This window comes from Prionailurus viverrinus, chromosome F2 (assembly GCF_022837055.1).
Source record: "Prionailurus viverrinus isolate Anna chromosome F2, UM_Priviv_1.0, whole genome shotgun sequence".
Taxonomy (NCBI): Eukaryota; Metazoa; Chordata; class Mammalia; order Carnivora; family Felidae; genus Prionailurus; species Prionailurus viverrinus.
Window position 1 is genome coordinate 79,065,884 of NC_062578.1, and position 13,423 is coordinate 79,079,306.

Below are 13,423 nucleotides of genomic sequence, written 5' to 3' on the forward strand. Positions count from 1 at the left end.
CAAACTAAAAATATTTTGCTAGTTCATGGAGACTTTATTCCGTTCTTATTTAGTGTTGTAATTTACCACATTTGGTCTGTCTTCTGTCAGAGTCTGATGTTTTCTATGCTATATGCTTTCTTGTTGACTTTATCTCATGTATTTTGTTTTATGTACCCAAAGAGATAGGACTTGAACACAAATTTAACAAAAAGACTTTTCAGTAGGAGAAACATCACAGGGAATGAACGAATGAATGAATGAACGAACGAATGGAGAATTAGTAAGGAACTGGCAGGTGGAAAGAGGAGGATGTTAGGGGCATCCATGTTGCTATACCCCAGTGGCAACAGAAATCCTGTGTTTTTTGCACCCCCCGCCCACCCCTCCCCACCTCGTGCTCACCCCTCCCCAGAGAGCAGTGAATCATCAGGTTGATGGGCTGGCTTTGGTTCTCCCTCTTGCTTTCCCACCTGCCTGCCTGCAAAGAGAGTGCGTTCCGGCTGGCTTGCCCCCATGCACTAAGCGGGACAGGTGCCACCCCCTGGAGGAGAGACCTGCTGTTGTCCAGAGGGCCCATGCCCAGATGAGATTTCTGTCTGAGAGCAGGAGAGGTAGCAGCCTTTTAAGCCCCAGCTCCAAGCCACTTTGTTCAATTCTAAAGCTGGCGTCCAATGCCCCATGTGCCTGGAGACTGCAGTTCTCACCTCAGTTAGCTCTACCCTGAGAGGGGGCAAGAGGGCATTTTGCAATACCCCCTGCAGCTAGAGCAGGGGAGAAGGAGACAACAAGGAAGTTGGGAGGGAGCCGGTTCGATCTTCCTGGCGGGAGCATAATCTTCCAAAAATGTCAAGTATGAAAATATTACATGATGCCCAAACCCAGGGTGTTACCGAGCTGCAGGGGGAGGAGAGGGGATAGATTAAGCACATTTGGCCGGAGTGCAGTTCCTGCCCAGCCCTCCTCCACGTGAAGCACGGCTCCTCAGGGTCCCCACTCACCTTTGGGACCTATTGGTCCAGACGGCCCTTCCAGACCCCCCTGTCCAGGCCGCCCTGGCTCGCCCATGGGGCCTGCCCTTCCTGGAAGCCCATCTTTTCCAGGGGGCCCCGGGGGCCCAGGTCTGCCTTGAGATGACTTCATCTGTGCCGGCGGCCTCTGGGCCAGGAGGTAGGCAAGTTTGGCTGCAGAGGAGGGAGAACAGAGATGTTCAGGACAGAGGGTGATGGACAGAACATGAGCTGGCAATTCACCATGAAGTTCAGAACCAAGGAGACCAGCACAGAAGGCCAACAACATAAGCCAGCGCACAGCAGTGCAGCCGACGCGGGCTCTGGGCCTCGGCCAAGCTACCTGACCTCTCTGAGCCTGCTCGTCCTTGTCAGGAAAATGGAAGCAATGAAGTAACACCTACCCCACCAGCTGGGTGTGAGGATGGGGACAAGATGTAAGGCATTAAGACTGTGCTCTGGGGACGCTGGTGTCTCCGAACGGGGCGGGACTGACAGTGGTGACAGTCCCCACAGCAGGTGGAGTTGTAATAATTGCCAGCTGGGGAAATGGAGGCTGGCGGTGGGACTTAAGTGGCTCACACAAAGCCACTTAAGCGATTTAGTGACTTATCCGAGTAAATTTCTCATCGATAAACTGAAGGGCTGGACGTGATGTTGTCTAGGATCCTTACATGTTTAAAATGTTAAGATTACAGAATTGGTTAAAAAAAAAAAAAACAAAAACCCAGAGGGGAGCACCTGGGTAGCTCAGCTGGTTAAGTGTCCAACTTCCGCTCAGGTCATGATCTCGTGCTCTGTGAGTTTGAGCCCCATGTCAGGTTCTGTGCTTAGAGCTCAGAGCCTGGAGCCTGCTTCGGATTCTGTGTCTTCCTCTCTCTCTGCCCCTCCCCTGCTCATGCTCTGTCTCTCAAAAATGAATAATGTTAGAAACAAAGCAAAAGCAAAAACAGAGGTCTAACGGCTTTCCACCGCAGTGGGGACACAGTGCCCATCTGGTGGCCACTGAGAGAGTCAAACATGGTCAGGCCTGAGCCCTTCTTCTTGCAGGTGGGTGACAGAACCCAGAGAGGCTGGGGGGGGGGTCACCTGAGCCCCCGGCATTTGGGTGGTAAAACCAGGGCAGAATCGGGGTCTTCTGAGAGCCCTGGGACCGTCTTCCCACAGCCCACTGTCCTCCCACAGCACACGAGGTGGCAGGTGGGGTACGGTCTGGTCTGAGACCCGAGCAAACGGGCTTAACTTCTCTGAGCCTTGATCTCCTCATCCTTAAAGTGGACTTGATGCTTCCTCTTCTTTTTTTTTATAAATTTTTTTTTTCAACATTTATTTATTTTGGGGACAGAGAGAGACAGAGCATGAACGGGGGAGGGGCAGAGAGAGAGGGAGACACAGAATCGGAAACAGGCTCCAGGCTCCGAGCCGTCAGCCCAGAGCCCGACGCGGGGCTCGAACTGCCGGACCGCGAGATCGTGACCTGGCTGAAGTCGGACGCTCAACCGACTGCGCCACCCAGGCGCCCCTTGATGCTTCCTCTTCAAAAGGCTGTTTGGAAGAAAGGACTCTGCCCAGGAGATGCTCCATCTGAACTTTTCCCAAATAGGGTCTTGTCTCTGTTCTTGGGCTGGAAACTCCCCAAGGGCAGAGAGGCCAGTTCTGCCACTGGTAAATCTAACACCCAGAAAGCAGAGCTCAGAGATGCCCACATGGGAGACCTCAGGATGTGACCCACCCAGCGGCATCCACCATCCCAGCCTTGGGTTGCCTTCCTTTCTGGAACCCACGGCCCCACCCAAACCCCCATCCCCTGCCATCTGCCCCAGGTAATCGTGTTTGGCTCCCCTGCGTGTGGAGAGGGACCATGCTCGCCTGGACACTCTGTGGCCTGGGATGGGCAGCATCTCGTCCAACGCCCTGTCCCCACACCCAACTCAGAGTCTGACATATGCCGGGCGCAAGTAACTCTCTGACACACAAGCATGTGAATGAATATGCCTTCCTGTTTCGTCCATCTGGGTCTGGGAAGAGTTATAGATGTCTGACCTTCCCTATCATAGGTTGTCAACGACTTTCCTCTCCTAACAGCTTCCAGGACAGAGGGAAGTAAGTGGGAGAAGGTGGTGCTTAAGAGAAGGGATTTTGCAGCAAAGGCTGCCTGCACAGCTCAGACGTTTACCAGATGTTCTGCTTCCGGTAAGTTACTCAGCATCTCCGCTCCTAACGATCAAACATGCTTCCTGACCTTTGGGAGGCTTCCGTGAGTTACCCTGTGAGTGCTTAGGACACCACCTGACCTACGGCAGGCCCCACAGGCTGGCAATACTACTACTAGCTTCCGACCTTGCTCCCTTCTGGAGCACCTGCTGTGTGCCGGGCTCATGCAAGACTGGGATTTCACAATAAGGAATCTAGTGCCTTGAAAGCACTGTGTGTCCCTGCTCCCCTCGGGACCGAACGCACAGGATGTATGGCCGATGGTGGTACAGATGGTTCTGTGGATGGTGAGCTTCCCTCACGAGAGGCGTTAAAGCGAGGTAAAGACAGGCTCCGAGAGGGGTCTGTGGGTCTAGGGCCTGCACGGTGTTCCTCTGGTTTCTGCATGGTTTCTACGTGTGAGCTGCTCTCCTAGAGCCTTTTCCAAACCGGGTTGCAGAGGTCCTGAAGGGTGAAGGAGGGACTGTTTCCCAGACCCTCAAGAGGCCTTTACGTGGCCAGCCGTGGTCAGCTACTCACTTTCCAGCTGTTTCTCAAGCTCTTCTTGGATGAGCCGCCGCAGGGTGTCCATGGAGGGAGACTCCCCCTGGAAGGGACGGGAGGCGGGTTACTTACCTTCCCCGTGAACTCCTGCCACCCAGACCCCTGGTGGCTCCGGAATCCAGGAGGCACAGACAACGCATAGCACGCTTTCCTGGTCCAACCCTTATCACTCCCAGAACTGGCTCCCTTTCCCTTGGCCACGCAGGCGGCCTCCTCCCATCTTATACAGTCACCCAAGGCCTCTGCTGGCACTCTCTCTCTCTGTCCTTCCCGCTCCTTATCTGGAACGTCTTCTGCAGAAGCCATCTCCCCAGCAGCAGACCTGAGAGGTTCTGGCCCCAAATCTCTCCCTGCCAAAGTCCTGTCTACTTCTAGACCAGCCCACAGGCTGCCTCCTGCATGGATTCATATTCGGTTTCCCTCACCAGCTGCTTGGCCACTCTTGGGTCTGGTTTTCCTTGCTCTGTTCACCTTGGCCCTACCCACGTGCCTGACAATCCTGATTTTGGGTTCAAAGAAGCTGAGTCTATGGGCCAGGGGAGCAGAGCACACCCTGGGCTCACAGGGTGACATGTGATTCTTAGAGGAATCTGTAAGAGCAGTCCTCATACCATGCCCGCTGGATCAGGGCAGTGTCCACCCTCAGGGCGAGGGTCTCCCTGCACTCGTATCTGCAGCCCCAGCACCTGGCATGGAGGTGCCCAGTAGGACCATGACTTGGATTCCACTTCATTATTCTCGGTGTTCTTTCCTGGTCAATCTTATATGCCGGTCCCAGGACCTCCATTGCTACGCAGGGCAGCAGGACCAGGAGTACTCAGCAAGGGCTTTGGAAGCTTCCCCCCGCCGCCCCCCGTGCCCTGTAGTCCCCCTCCTGGACTTGACTGAGAGCCCAGCTTCTGGCTGCCCCAGACCACCGGGCAGTGACAGAACCATAGAGGGTCAGAGCTGGCAGGGACACTGGAGGTCACCTGAGCCTGTGCTCTGAGGACGGGAGGGCCCCCAGGGGACCACAGGGCTGCAGAGGGGGGAAGGTGAGGTCACCTCGGCCAGGAACCCACCTCCCCCACAACCACTTACACCAGGGTAGCTCTGCTTTTTTTTCTCTGTAGCCCACGTGTGCTCATGGTACAGGTTTGTGTAAAACGAGAGTTCTGCCACTAGAGTAAAACGTGTTTCAAGAAAAAACACTGCTCTGAATAAGCCTGTCCTTTCATGTTTGGGAAAAGGAAGACCCAGAGGGGAAGCCAGTGCCCCAGATAGGGAGAAAAGAGGAATGACAGACCCAGGCATCGGCCGGATCGGCAAGCCCTCCGCATCCCGTGGGGGATGCTCCTACGGCTAAGAGCTGGTGCGCCTTTTAGTCGACTTTTACACTGGGTCCCGGGGAACACTGGTGCCGGAGCCTGAAGCAGTCAGGCCTGAGGACTCACTGCATGGAGCAGAGGGTGGAGGAGGAGAGGGACTATACTCTCCAGCACTGCCTGCACTGTGCACACCATCTCACCTAGTCATCACAACAAACCAGTCGGGAGACCGTCTCCTTCCCACCTTGGGCAGGGACGGGCAGGCCCAGATGGGGGGGATCCAGAACCTGGTCCCTCTGATGGTCACACACCTCACCAGCATCTCCCAAGTGTAAGGCAACATCAGCATCCTTACCCTCAGTCCCGGAAATCCTGGCTGTCCCGGAGGCCCCGGGGGCCCGGCCAGTCCATTCTCCCCAGGTGGTCCTTGGGGGCCCATCAGGCCTGTGTGGCCTTTGTGACCAGGGATTCCAGGGTCCCCAGGCTGGCCCTTCCCACCAGGGGGTCCTTTGTCACCTTTGTTCCCGGGGTCTCCCTAGAGGGAAGAAGCACGTCAGTGAGCAGAGGACTGGCAGGGATACCCAGCACAGACAGGTGTGTGCAGCCGTAGGGGGCCCCCTCATCCCCCGTCCTGGGGTGCTGGATGGGAGACCTCAGTCCTCGCACGCCTGTGTCTCAGGTAAGGACACGGTAAGGACAAGGGCTCCAGAGACAAAGCCACCTGTCTCAGTCACACAGGTAGTCTGCAGAGGACAAGAGGAGAGATCTGATTTCCAATCACAGTGCGTGTGGTTCCATCTGCCTGTTGAGCCTGACTCCCGGGGGTGTGGGCCACTTCCACTGGTCTGCTGTCAGCCGCACAGACACAGCTACTCTTTAGACGGAGGAGTCCCACTTGCAGGTGACTTCCTGCTATTCTCAGTTTTGCTGGGCCCACATGGGATGACACTGACCGGGACGCTTTGCTCCCCATCCCTGACCCAGACTTTGAAGCCCTGGATCGGTGATTTGGGAGCCATGGCGACCACGGGACCATCCAGTCCTCTGCCCATGTGCAAGTGTGGGTCTGACCAGCAAGTCTCGGGTGTTGGTGTGTCTGAAAATAGGTGGCCACTTCGACGAGCTCAGGGTTTACCAGGACTCCACTGCTGCAGGAAGCAACACAGGGAAAGAGGGGGAGCAAGATGGTAGCTGGAAATGGGACGTGGCTATGGACATGGCCCAGAGCCAAGGAAAAGAAGACTACGGGTACAAAACTACCTCCAACACGGATGCTCCAATGAGAAACAAAAGAGCCAAATGATGGACAAGGTCTGATATGTTCCAGGGGGTTAACAAAAGGCAGATGCGTATTTATCACACACACACCCACAGGGCTGGAACATGAAAGAAAATGTCCGGTGATGGACCCTGGGAAAGGGGACGGGTGCCATAAAGGACACTGCTTTTCACTGCAGCCACGTTTTTGCAATTTGCAATGGTTGACTATATGTCCCTAAAGCTTTTTCAACAGTAACGAAAAGAACGGTGAATTTCAAATTAATTCAGCCAAATCCCAGGGGCAGGCCTGACTTAAGGGCATGATGCATTTCATGGGGACGTTGTCAGGTTGGCGATCAGGGGTCAGTGAGAGTCCCAGGGCTTCGTGCACCTGAATGCCAAGGCCGTATCCCAGCTGCGGTACAGCATTTCCTATTCATTAAATGTCTCAATATCACTTTGCAGGGGGAGGACTCGTCCCAGATTTCAAACGTTCCCAGGAGGGCAAAGGATTGGCAATGTTCCACTAAACCACTTAACAGGGAGAAGGCAATTCTCCATTTATTGATTAGGTATCAGAGAAGAGATTTGCAGTCTGAACTCCCTGGCTGCCAGCCAAATCTCAGGCCACCCCTGGCAGCCTTAGGTCCCGGGGACACTTGTATGACACTGGCGTGGGGGACTGTCAATGCCTCCTCAGCCACAGCCGCGTTCCCTGGTCCCATCCTTAGGAACCAACAGCCATAGCACAGAGGAATCCAGTCGCTCGGAAGGAAGGAGGGAGAGAGATCCAGCGGGGGTTCAATCTCTGACATTCTCAGCTGCTATCGTTCTGTCTCCTCCAGCCTACAGGAGAAACCCAACTCCTCACCTATCCAAACTGCAAAGAAAGCAGTGATAAATTCTCTGCAGGACCATGGAAAACAAGCCGGGGGTGTGGTGTGGGGTGTGGGCTGCAACATCCACATCGTGCAACAGTGTGACAGTGTGACTGCTGACCAAATGGAGGGCTGTGGGCAAATAAGATGTTTGATTCCTCTAAAGAGGACAGAAGTTGTCACGAGTACGAAAACACCTCCTTCCCACACTGGCATTTCTGGTGAAAAAAAAAACAAACCCAAACAACAACAACAACAACAACAACAAAAACCCACAACCAAACCCAGAAAAACTTTCCCTGTGGTTTTTTGGAGGAAAGAAATGGAAAGAGAGGCTTTGTGAGGGTAGCACCAAGGCGACTCATTATGGGAAAATCTGTTCCCTTGTCACCTCCAGTGACAAATCTGGCTCCTGGAAAATTGGCACTTTGGGAGCTGAGCACGTCATGCACACAGGCTCTCGTCCGGGGTGAGAGGGAAATCTGTCAAAGTCTCAGAACACTTGCGTTTGAATTTGTAATTGTGATGATTTTACTCCTTAAAATAACATCCAAAAAAGAAAAAAAAAGGAAAGGAAAAATAACAACATTCACTACAACAATCTCTTTGTGGGCCAGGGATTTTCCAGGGGGCAGCGGGCCGGCAAGCTCTCCAGGCTTGGCTGTTGTTGGCTGACCACCTTGGACAAGGTCCCCGCGCCCCCTTGCAAAGGTCACATTCAGGAACTACCTCCCTCACTTACCCTTTCTCCTTTGGGTCCTGGCTCTCCGGGCTTCCCGGGGGTGCCCTGCAATGAGTCCAAAGGACGAGGGTCACTTAATCAGGGCCACCCACTGGCAACCCTGTGCCGAGCACAAGGGGTACCAGGGAAGCCAGCAGCCCCCCCCCCCCCACCAAGAGCCTCTCTCTGTCCAGACTTTGTAGGCATAACTTCCTTCCCTCCTCCGCTCCTGCCGAGACCCACGAGGCACCGACAGCACCAGCCCCTGCCCGGCGCCTTTAGGATTCCTCCTCTGCCCTTTTCTGGGACAGACCCTCTCACCAAACACGCCCAGGAGGCCCTGCAGGACGTGGGCTTCCGTAAGTGCTCACTGCCCCTGTGGCCGGGCCGCCCTGCCTCCCGCTGATCCAAAGAACTTCTGTGACTGCCCACTGCAGGGAGCATGTGGTCCCGCTGCCTCCTGGCCCCTGCAGCCCATCTTCCTGCTGCCTGCAGCACACCCCCTCTGCCATGCACACAAGGTCTGTGCCCCCTCCCCCCCATTTATATGCTGAAGCCATAATCCCCAGTGTGAGGATTAGCAGGTGGGGCCTCCTCGAGCTATTTAGGTTTAGATAAGGTCGTGAGGGTGGCCCCATGATGGAAATGGGGAAATGGGCACAGGGACCAGGTAGCCAGCTGGTGTAATTAGGGAAGGGTGGAACAGAATCTGCCAACAACTCTGATCCTGGACTTCCCGGCCACCAGAACCATAAGAAATGTCTTTCTCAGCCACGCAGTCCAGGGTAACGGTGTGGTGGCCAAGCTGACTAATCACTGTCCCTTTTTCTAGGATAAATCCCACGTGGCCTTCAGGCCTCCCCTCCAAGAAGCCCTCCCTGACCGCCCAGCACTTAGGTAGGGACTCCACACCCCTCCGGGAGGGCAGTCACTTTGGGGCCGGTGGTGGGGTACACAGCCTTGTGGTCCTCACTGCTAGGACACTCCCTCCTTGCTTCTGCGACCCTCTGCGGCTGGGATCTCTCTCTACCCCACTTTGCCCCCAGCCCCTCTGCGACCTCCCTTGCAAAGCTCTCCGGCCAGTGTCCGCCCGCATGCATCACTGCCACTGTCCCCACATGAGGTGACAGGGGGCGTTCCCCTGGGACCACAAGCACTTGGAAGGCAGGTCCTGTGCTCATCCACCTCCAGACTCCACCGTGTCCCTCCAAACCCTGCTGTGCACTCCGTTCAAGAATACAAACTCCAGGGCTTGAAGCAGGGGGCAGTCGGCCCGGGGCTCATGCCCTGTCTCCTGCTGCAGAGACAGAAGGGGTCTGCAGAGAAGGAAGGAAGTAGAACAAATACTCCGCAGCTCCTCTGAGATGGGGTCACACCTGTCACATCAGCCCTGGCACGCGGGTGGGTGCACCTGTAGCCCTCGACTTGTGCAGAGAGAAGAGGGAGTCACAGCCCTGTTCTCACGGGGCTCGCGGCTCAGCTGACGGCCAGATGGGGGCACAGCTTACACACAGGGCAGACCCGTTTATTTCTCTAATAGAAACACGAAAAGATGCTTCGGGAACCCCGGGAGAAGTGCATGACTGTGTGTTGGGTGGCTTGGCGCCTTGAAGGACACATAAAACCTAACAGGCAGAGGTACAGGGACGGGCCCTGTAGGTGGAGGGAGGAGTGAAGACCAAGCCTTGGAGACAGGACTGGGGCCGTGGCGTGCACGGGGCACAGGAGGCAGGAGCTCACACTGGAGAGAGCGTGGGGTCGGCTCAGGGCAGAACTCAGGGCCTGCTCAGAGGCCGGACACATTCCCATAGGCAACAGGGAGCCAGAGAGAGTGGCGGAGCAGCTCTGAAGTGCGAGCTGGGGCCGTTTCCCCTGCGCTCGATCTAGGCAGCAGGAAGAAACAGGGATCGGAGAGCAAGCACTATGCCCATGAGTGGACAGCACGGCTCGGGCGGAGGCAGAGGCTGCGACACACTAAGCCGTTCGATCTGGCTTTAAGGAAGCCGCCTGCCTCTCTCCCTGAGCTAGGAGAGTAACCCTCAGGCTCAGAGTGCACATGGCTGTCCCCCACACAGGGCGTGTGCGGGCTGGGAAATGGACACGCCAGCAGCTGCAGAAAATCCTTTCTCTGTGTTCCTTCCGTCTTCGGTTCCTCATCACGTATTTTTGCCGCCTGCTCTTCGCCGGGCTCCTGGGCCAACAGAGCAGGGTGCTAGGACACAGCACAGTGGGGTGTCACTGTGTCCCAGTGGCCGAGGAAAAGTCCACACAGGCAACGTTTTGGCACAGACCTCAGGCTCATCAAGACCAGGCATGCAAAGGAGTGGGAGAGTGAGGAGGGGCGTGGTAAGGGCTTCTGGAAAAGGGCCCCGGTGTGCATGAGAGCCCTTGGCAAAGAACTTGACAGGTTTGAGGGGCTGAAGGGCAGAGCTCCTGGGCGTCAGACTCAGAGGGGAGCTGGTGGAGCCAGGCCACCTAGCTTCCAGCAAGGGCAGGGAGGGCAGAGCGGAGGCCAGCCTGGGAGGCGACATGGTCCTGTGTGTGCTCTGCAAAGGGGCTGCGGGCGGGAGGGGGCTGTGGGGGCGGGGAGGGCAAAGGCTGGACACGGAGGGGGGGGGCGGTGGGTGGTCACTGCGATCGTCCAGGCAGGAGATGGTGGCAGCCTGGACTGGAGTCCTCGCAGAAGCCATGGGGAGAACCGGACAGAGCAGTGGCATTTCGAACTTGCAACCGATAGGATTTACTGACACTGGACACAGAGACATGTAAGCGAAAGAGGCACCCCGGACCGGCTGCCGAATGGGTGGGTCCCCGTGCACAACGAGATAGGATCTACACAGCGACAGCGGGGCGCTGAAGTGCGCGCGGGACCCAGCCGGGCGCCACGAGCCTGTGTGTGTCACTGCCCACGGAGCCAGCGCAGCCGCTCCAGCGTCCCCCACAGGGAAGTGCGGCCAAAGGGAGGCGGCGCACTCAATACTTGCCTCCTTGCCTGGGATGCCCTTCTCTCCTGGCTCCCCCTACAAGACAGAACAAGGTATCAGCAGGCTCTGCAGCGTCAGCACATTGTCTGCAAAGCAGACATTTTCACCCAAGTCATGTTCCAGCGAAGGCAGCAATCAATGGTCCAGCCGACCAAGGACACCTCTGATAGGGTTCTCTAGTCAGCGAGGGCGGGAGGAGGCACAAACCGCCCCAGAGTGGCAAGGGGAGCACCGGTTCTGGGCTCCCCATCAACGGGATGGCTGGGACTCCACCAGGAGGGCGTCCGGGATATGGGTTCCAATCCTGGCTGCTCCACGTAACTGGCTTTGTGAGCTTGGACAATCTCCTTATAATTTTCTCGACTTCTCTGTGCCTCAGTTTCTCCATCTGCACAATGGGAGCAGAGGCTGTACCTTGCCAAAATGTACTCTGCTATCATCATGACTTGAAAGAACCAGGGTTGCAAGTCTAGAAGAATGGGTGCCTAGCAGCGACATGGCTCCCAGGGGGTCAGGAAGGGGATCGGGGAGGCAGCTTGGACCATTAACAGTTGGGCAACAGAGTGAATGGCCTCAAGTAAAAATCAGTGGATGGAGCCATGGAAGGGCTTGGGCTACATGGTAGAAATGGGCAAAAGAGGAGTGGCCACGGGAGTGGCTGGGCTAGCTGGGCGGTAGGGGCATCCTTGGGGGCCAGGATTAAATTGGAGGGAGCAGACAGGAACATGGGTAAGCTTCCTACTCCTGCAGGGGACATACCACCCTCATGCCATGGCTGGCAGCCCACGGTGTGGACCGTGGCATGTGGGACGCACCAGGAGCCCGGCTGGAAACGTTTGGATGCCTCAGCATTCTTCTGCCCAGAGACCTGGCAAAGATCACCGGACGGCATCCCTGTATCACACCTGCTAGTCAGGAGGCCAGGACTCAAGGTCCAGCTGGAGCACGGACTGACCACGCGGCCTCAAAAAAAAATACCTACATGTTCTGACCCTGCAGCCCAAATTCAACCACCTTTAACATGGTTTCTAACGGTCCTCGAAGTTTTAGGATCGTTATTAGCACCACCACCCCAGCCCAACCACCATTAAAGCAGTCTATACCTACGCAGCGGATGCCCTGGGCTGGGCACCGCTGCTGGGCTCTGTGCACCCATCACCTCACCTAATGCTCGCAGGTGTATGCTCTTACATCCCCACTGGAATAATGAGGACACTAAGGCACAGAGGAGGCTATGAGAGCAGCCCAAGGTCTGGTGGTGGAGCTGAGACTCCCACGCAGGTGACACGTGAGTGCCTGTTTCAGCCAATGCACACTGCCACCTCGGCACCATGACGTGACCGTGACACGACCTGAGCGGGAGGACCTGAAGACACAGTGGGTGGAAACTCTACCAGAGCTGGGCACCTGGCCCCCCAGGGAGTTCTCTGCTTACCTGAGGCCCCCGGGGACCCAGAAAGCCGGGGAGTCCCGGGCTGCCGTGGTCTCCTTTGTTCCCCTTCTGGCCCTGCAGAGGGAGGACAGATATCAACGCTGCAAGGTCAAGTGCAGACCCGAGGAGACTCAGAAGCCTCGTAACCCCGCTGTGTTCTGAGGGGTCAACAAAGAGAAGAATGGCCCTTTCCGGTATGGGAAGGCAGCTGGTCGGGAGGCTACCCTGTGTCCTGACAGCATTGTTGGGGCTGGGGCAAGACAAGAAACATCTCCTCCCAATCAAAGCAACAGAAGCAAATGGGAGAAAAATTTAACAAAAACACTCTGCTGTGTGTGTGTGTGTGTGTGTGTGTGTGTCTGTGTGTGTCTGTGTGTGTCTGTGTGTGTGTGGCCCCTCCAAGCCGCCCTTAGTACACTTATTCCCAATAGCACAGCAAGGCTCCTGGTTTGGTAGGATCGCCTCTGGGGAGCAGTTTTGGGGACTCTTTCAGTTCCAGCCCTTCCGGGTGGCCACATGTGTGAGTCAGCTCTTCTGGGGCCAGCTCTGTGCCAGGCACGAAGCCAGACTCATGGCCCAGTCCCATCTCATCTCACCAGCAGTGACAAGCCTCACACCATGGCTTCTGAGAAACATCAGTCATTCCATTCGCTAAGGAGTTTAAGTTCTTCTAGTGCACCTGTCCCAGGTCTAACAGAAAGATGAGTCTCCACTGGGGTGACCAGATGCCCGGTTTGCCTGAGCATGATGAGGTTCCCAGGATGCAGGATTCTCTGGGCTAAAACCAGGGAGGCTCCTGGCAAACCAGGACGGACGGGTCACTCTCATTTCCACAATGACGACAGTTAGCCAGCCAACTGGTCTGCCCACTGTCCAGCACAACTGTTGCTGGACTCACCAAGCCCGGGGTGGGTGGGGTGGTGGTTACAAGAAGGCTAGGCTGGGAGGAGACTTGTGGAAAGGATTTGACTCATCTGACCCCTGAGTCCATCAGAGAACCATTTTCTCCAGCATGTCTCCCCATCTACCAGACCTAATCCCAAATCCGGTGACCTGGATGCTCTTTCCACTACCCACGGATCCCACCCATTGTCT

General features: G+C 56.1%; 1 protein-coding gene across 1 annotated transcript in view; it reads right to left on the bottom strand.

The window, feature by feature from the left end:
- The window catches only part of COL22A1 (collagen type XXII alpha 1 chain), a 235,627-nt gene that overhangs the window by 3,865 nt on the left and 218,339 nt on the right, over positions 1 to 13,423 (bottom strand). The window contains exons 55-60 of the mRNA XM_047841976.1: positions 12,332 to 12,403; positions 10,897 to 10,932; positions 7,934 to 7,978; positions 5,409 to 5,588; positions 3,723 to 3,789; positions 981 to 1,163 (exon numbers count right to left, since the gene is read on the bottom strand). Coding sequence (XP_047697932.1) covers positions 981 to 1,163; positions 3,723 to 3,789; positions 5,409 to 5,588; positions 7,934 to 7,978; positions 10,897 to 10,932; positions 12,332 to 12,403 — 583 coding nt within the window. The remainder of the gene's footprint in view (positions 1 to 980; positions 1,164 to 3,722; positions 3,790 to 5,408; positions 5,589 to 7,933; positions 7,979 to 10,896; positions 10,933 to 12,331; positions 12,404 to 13,423) is intronic.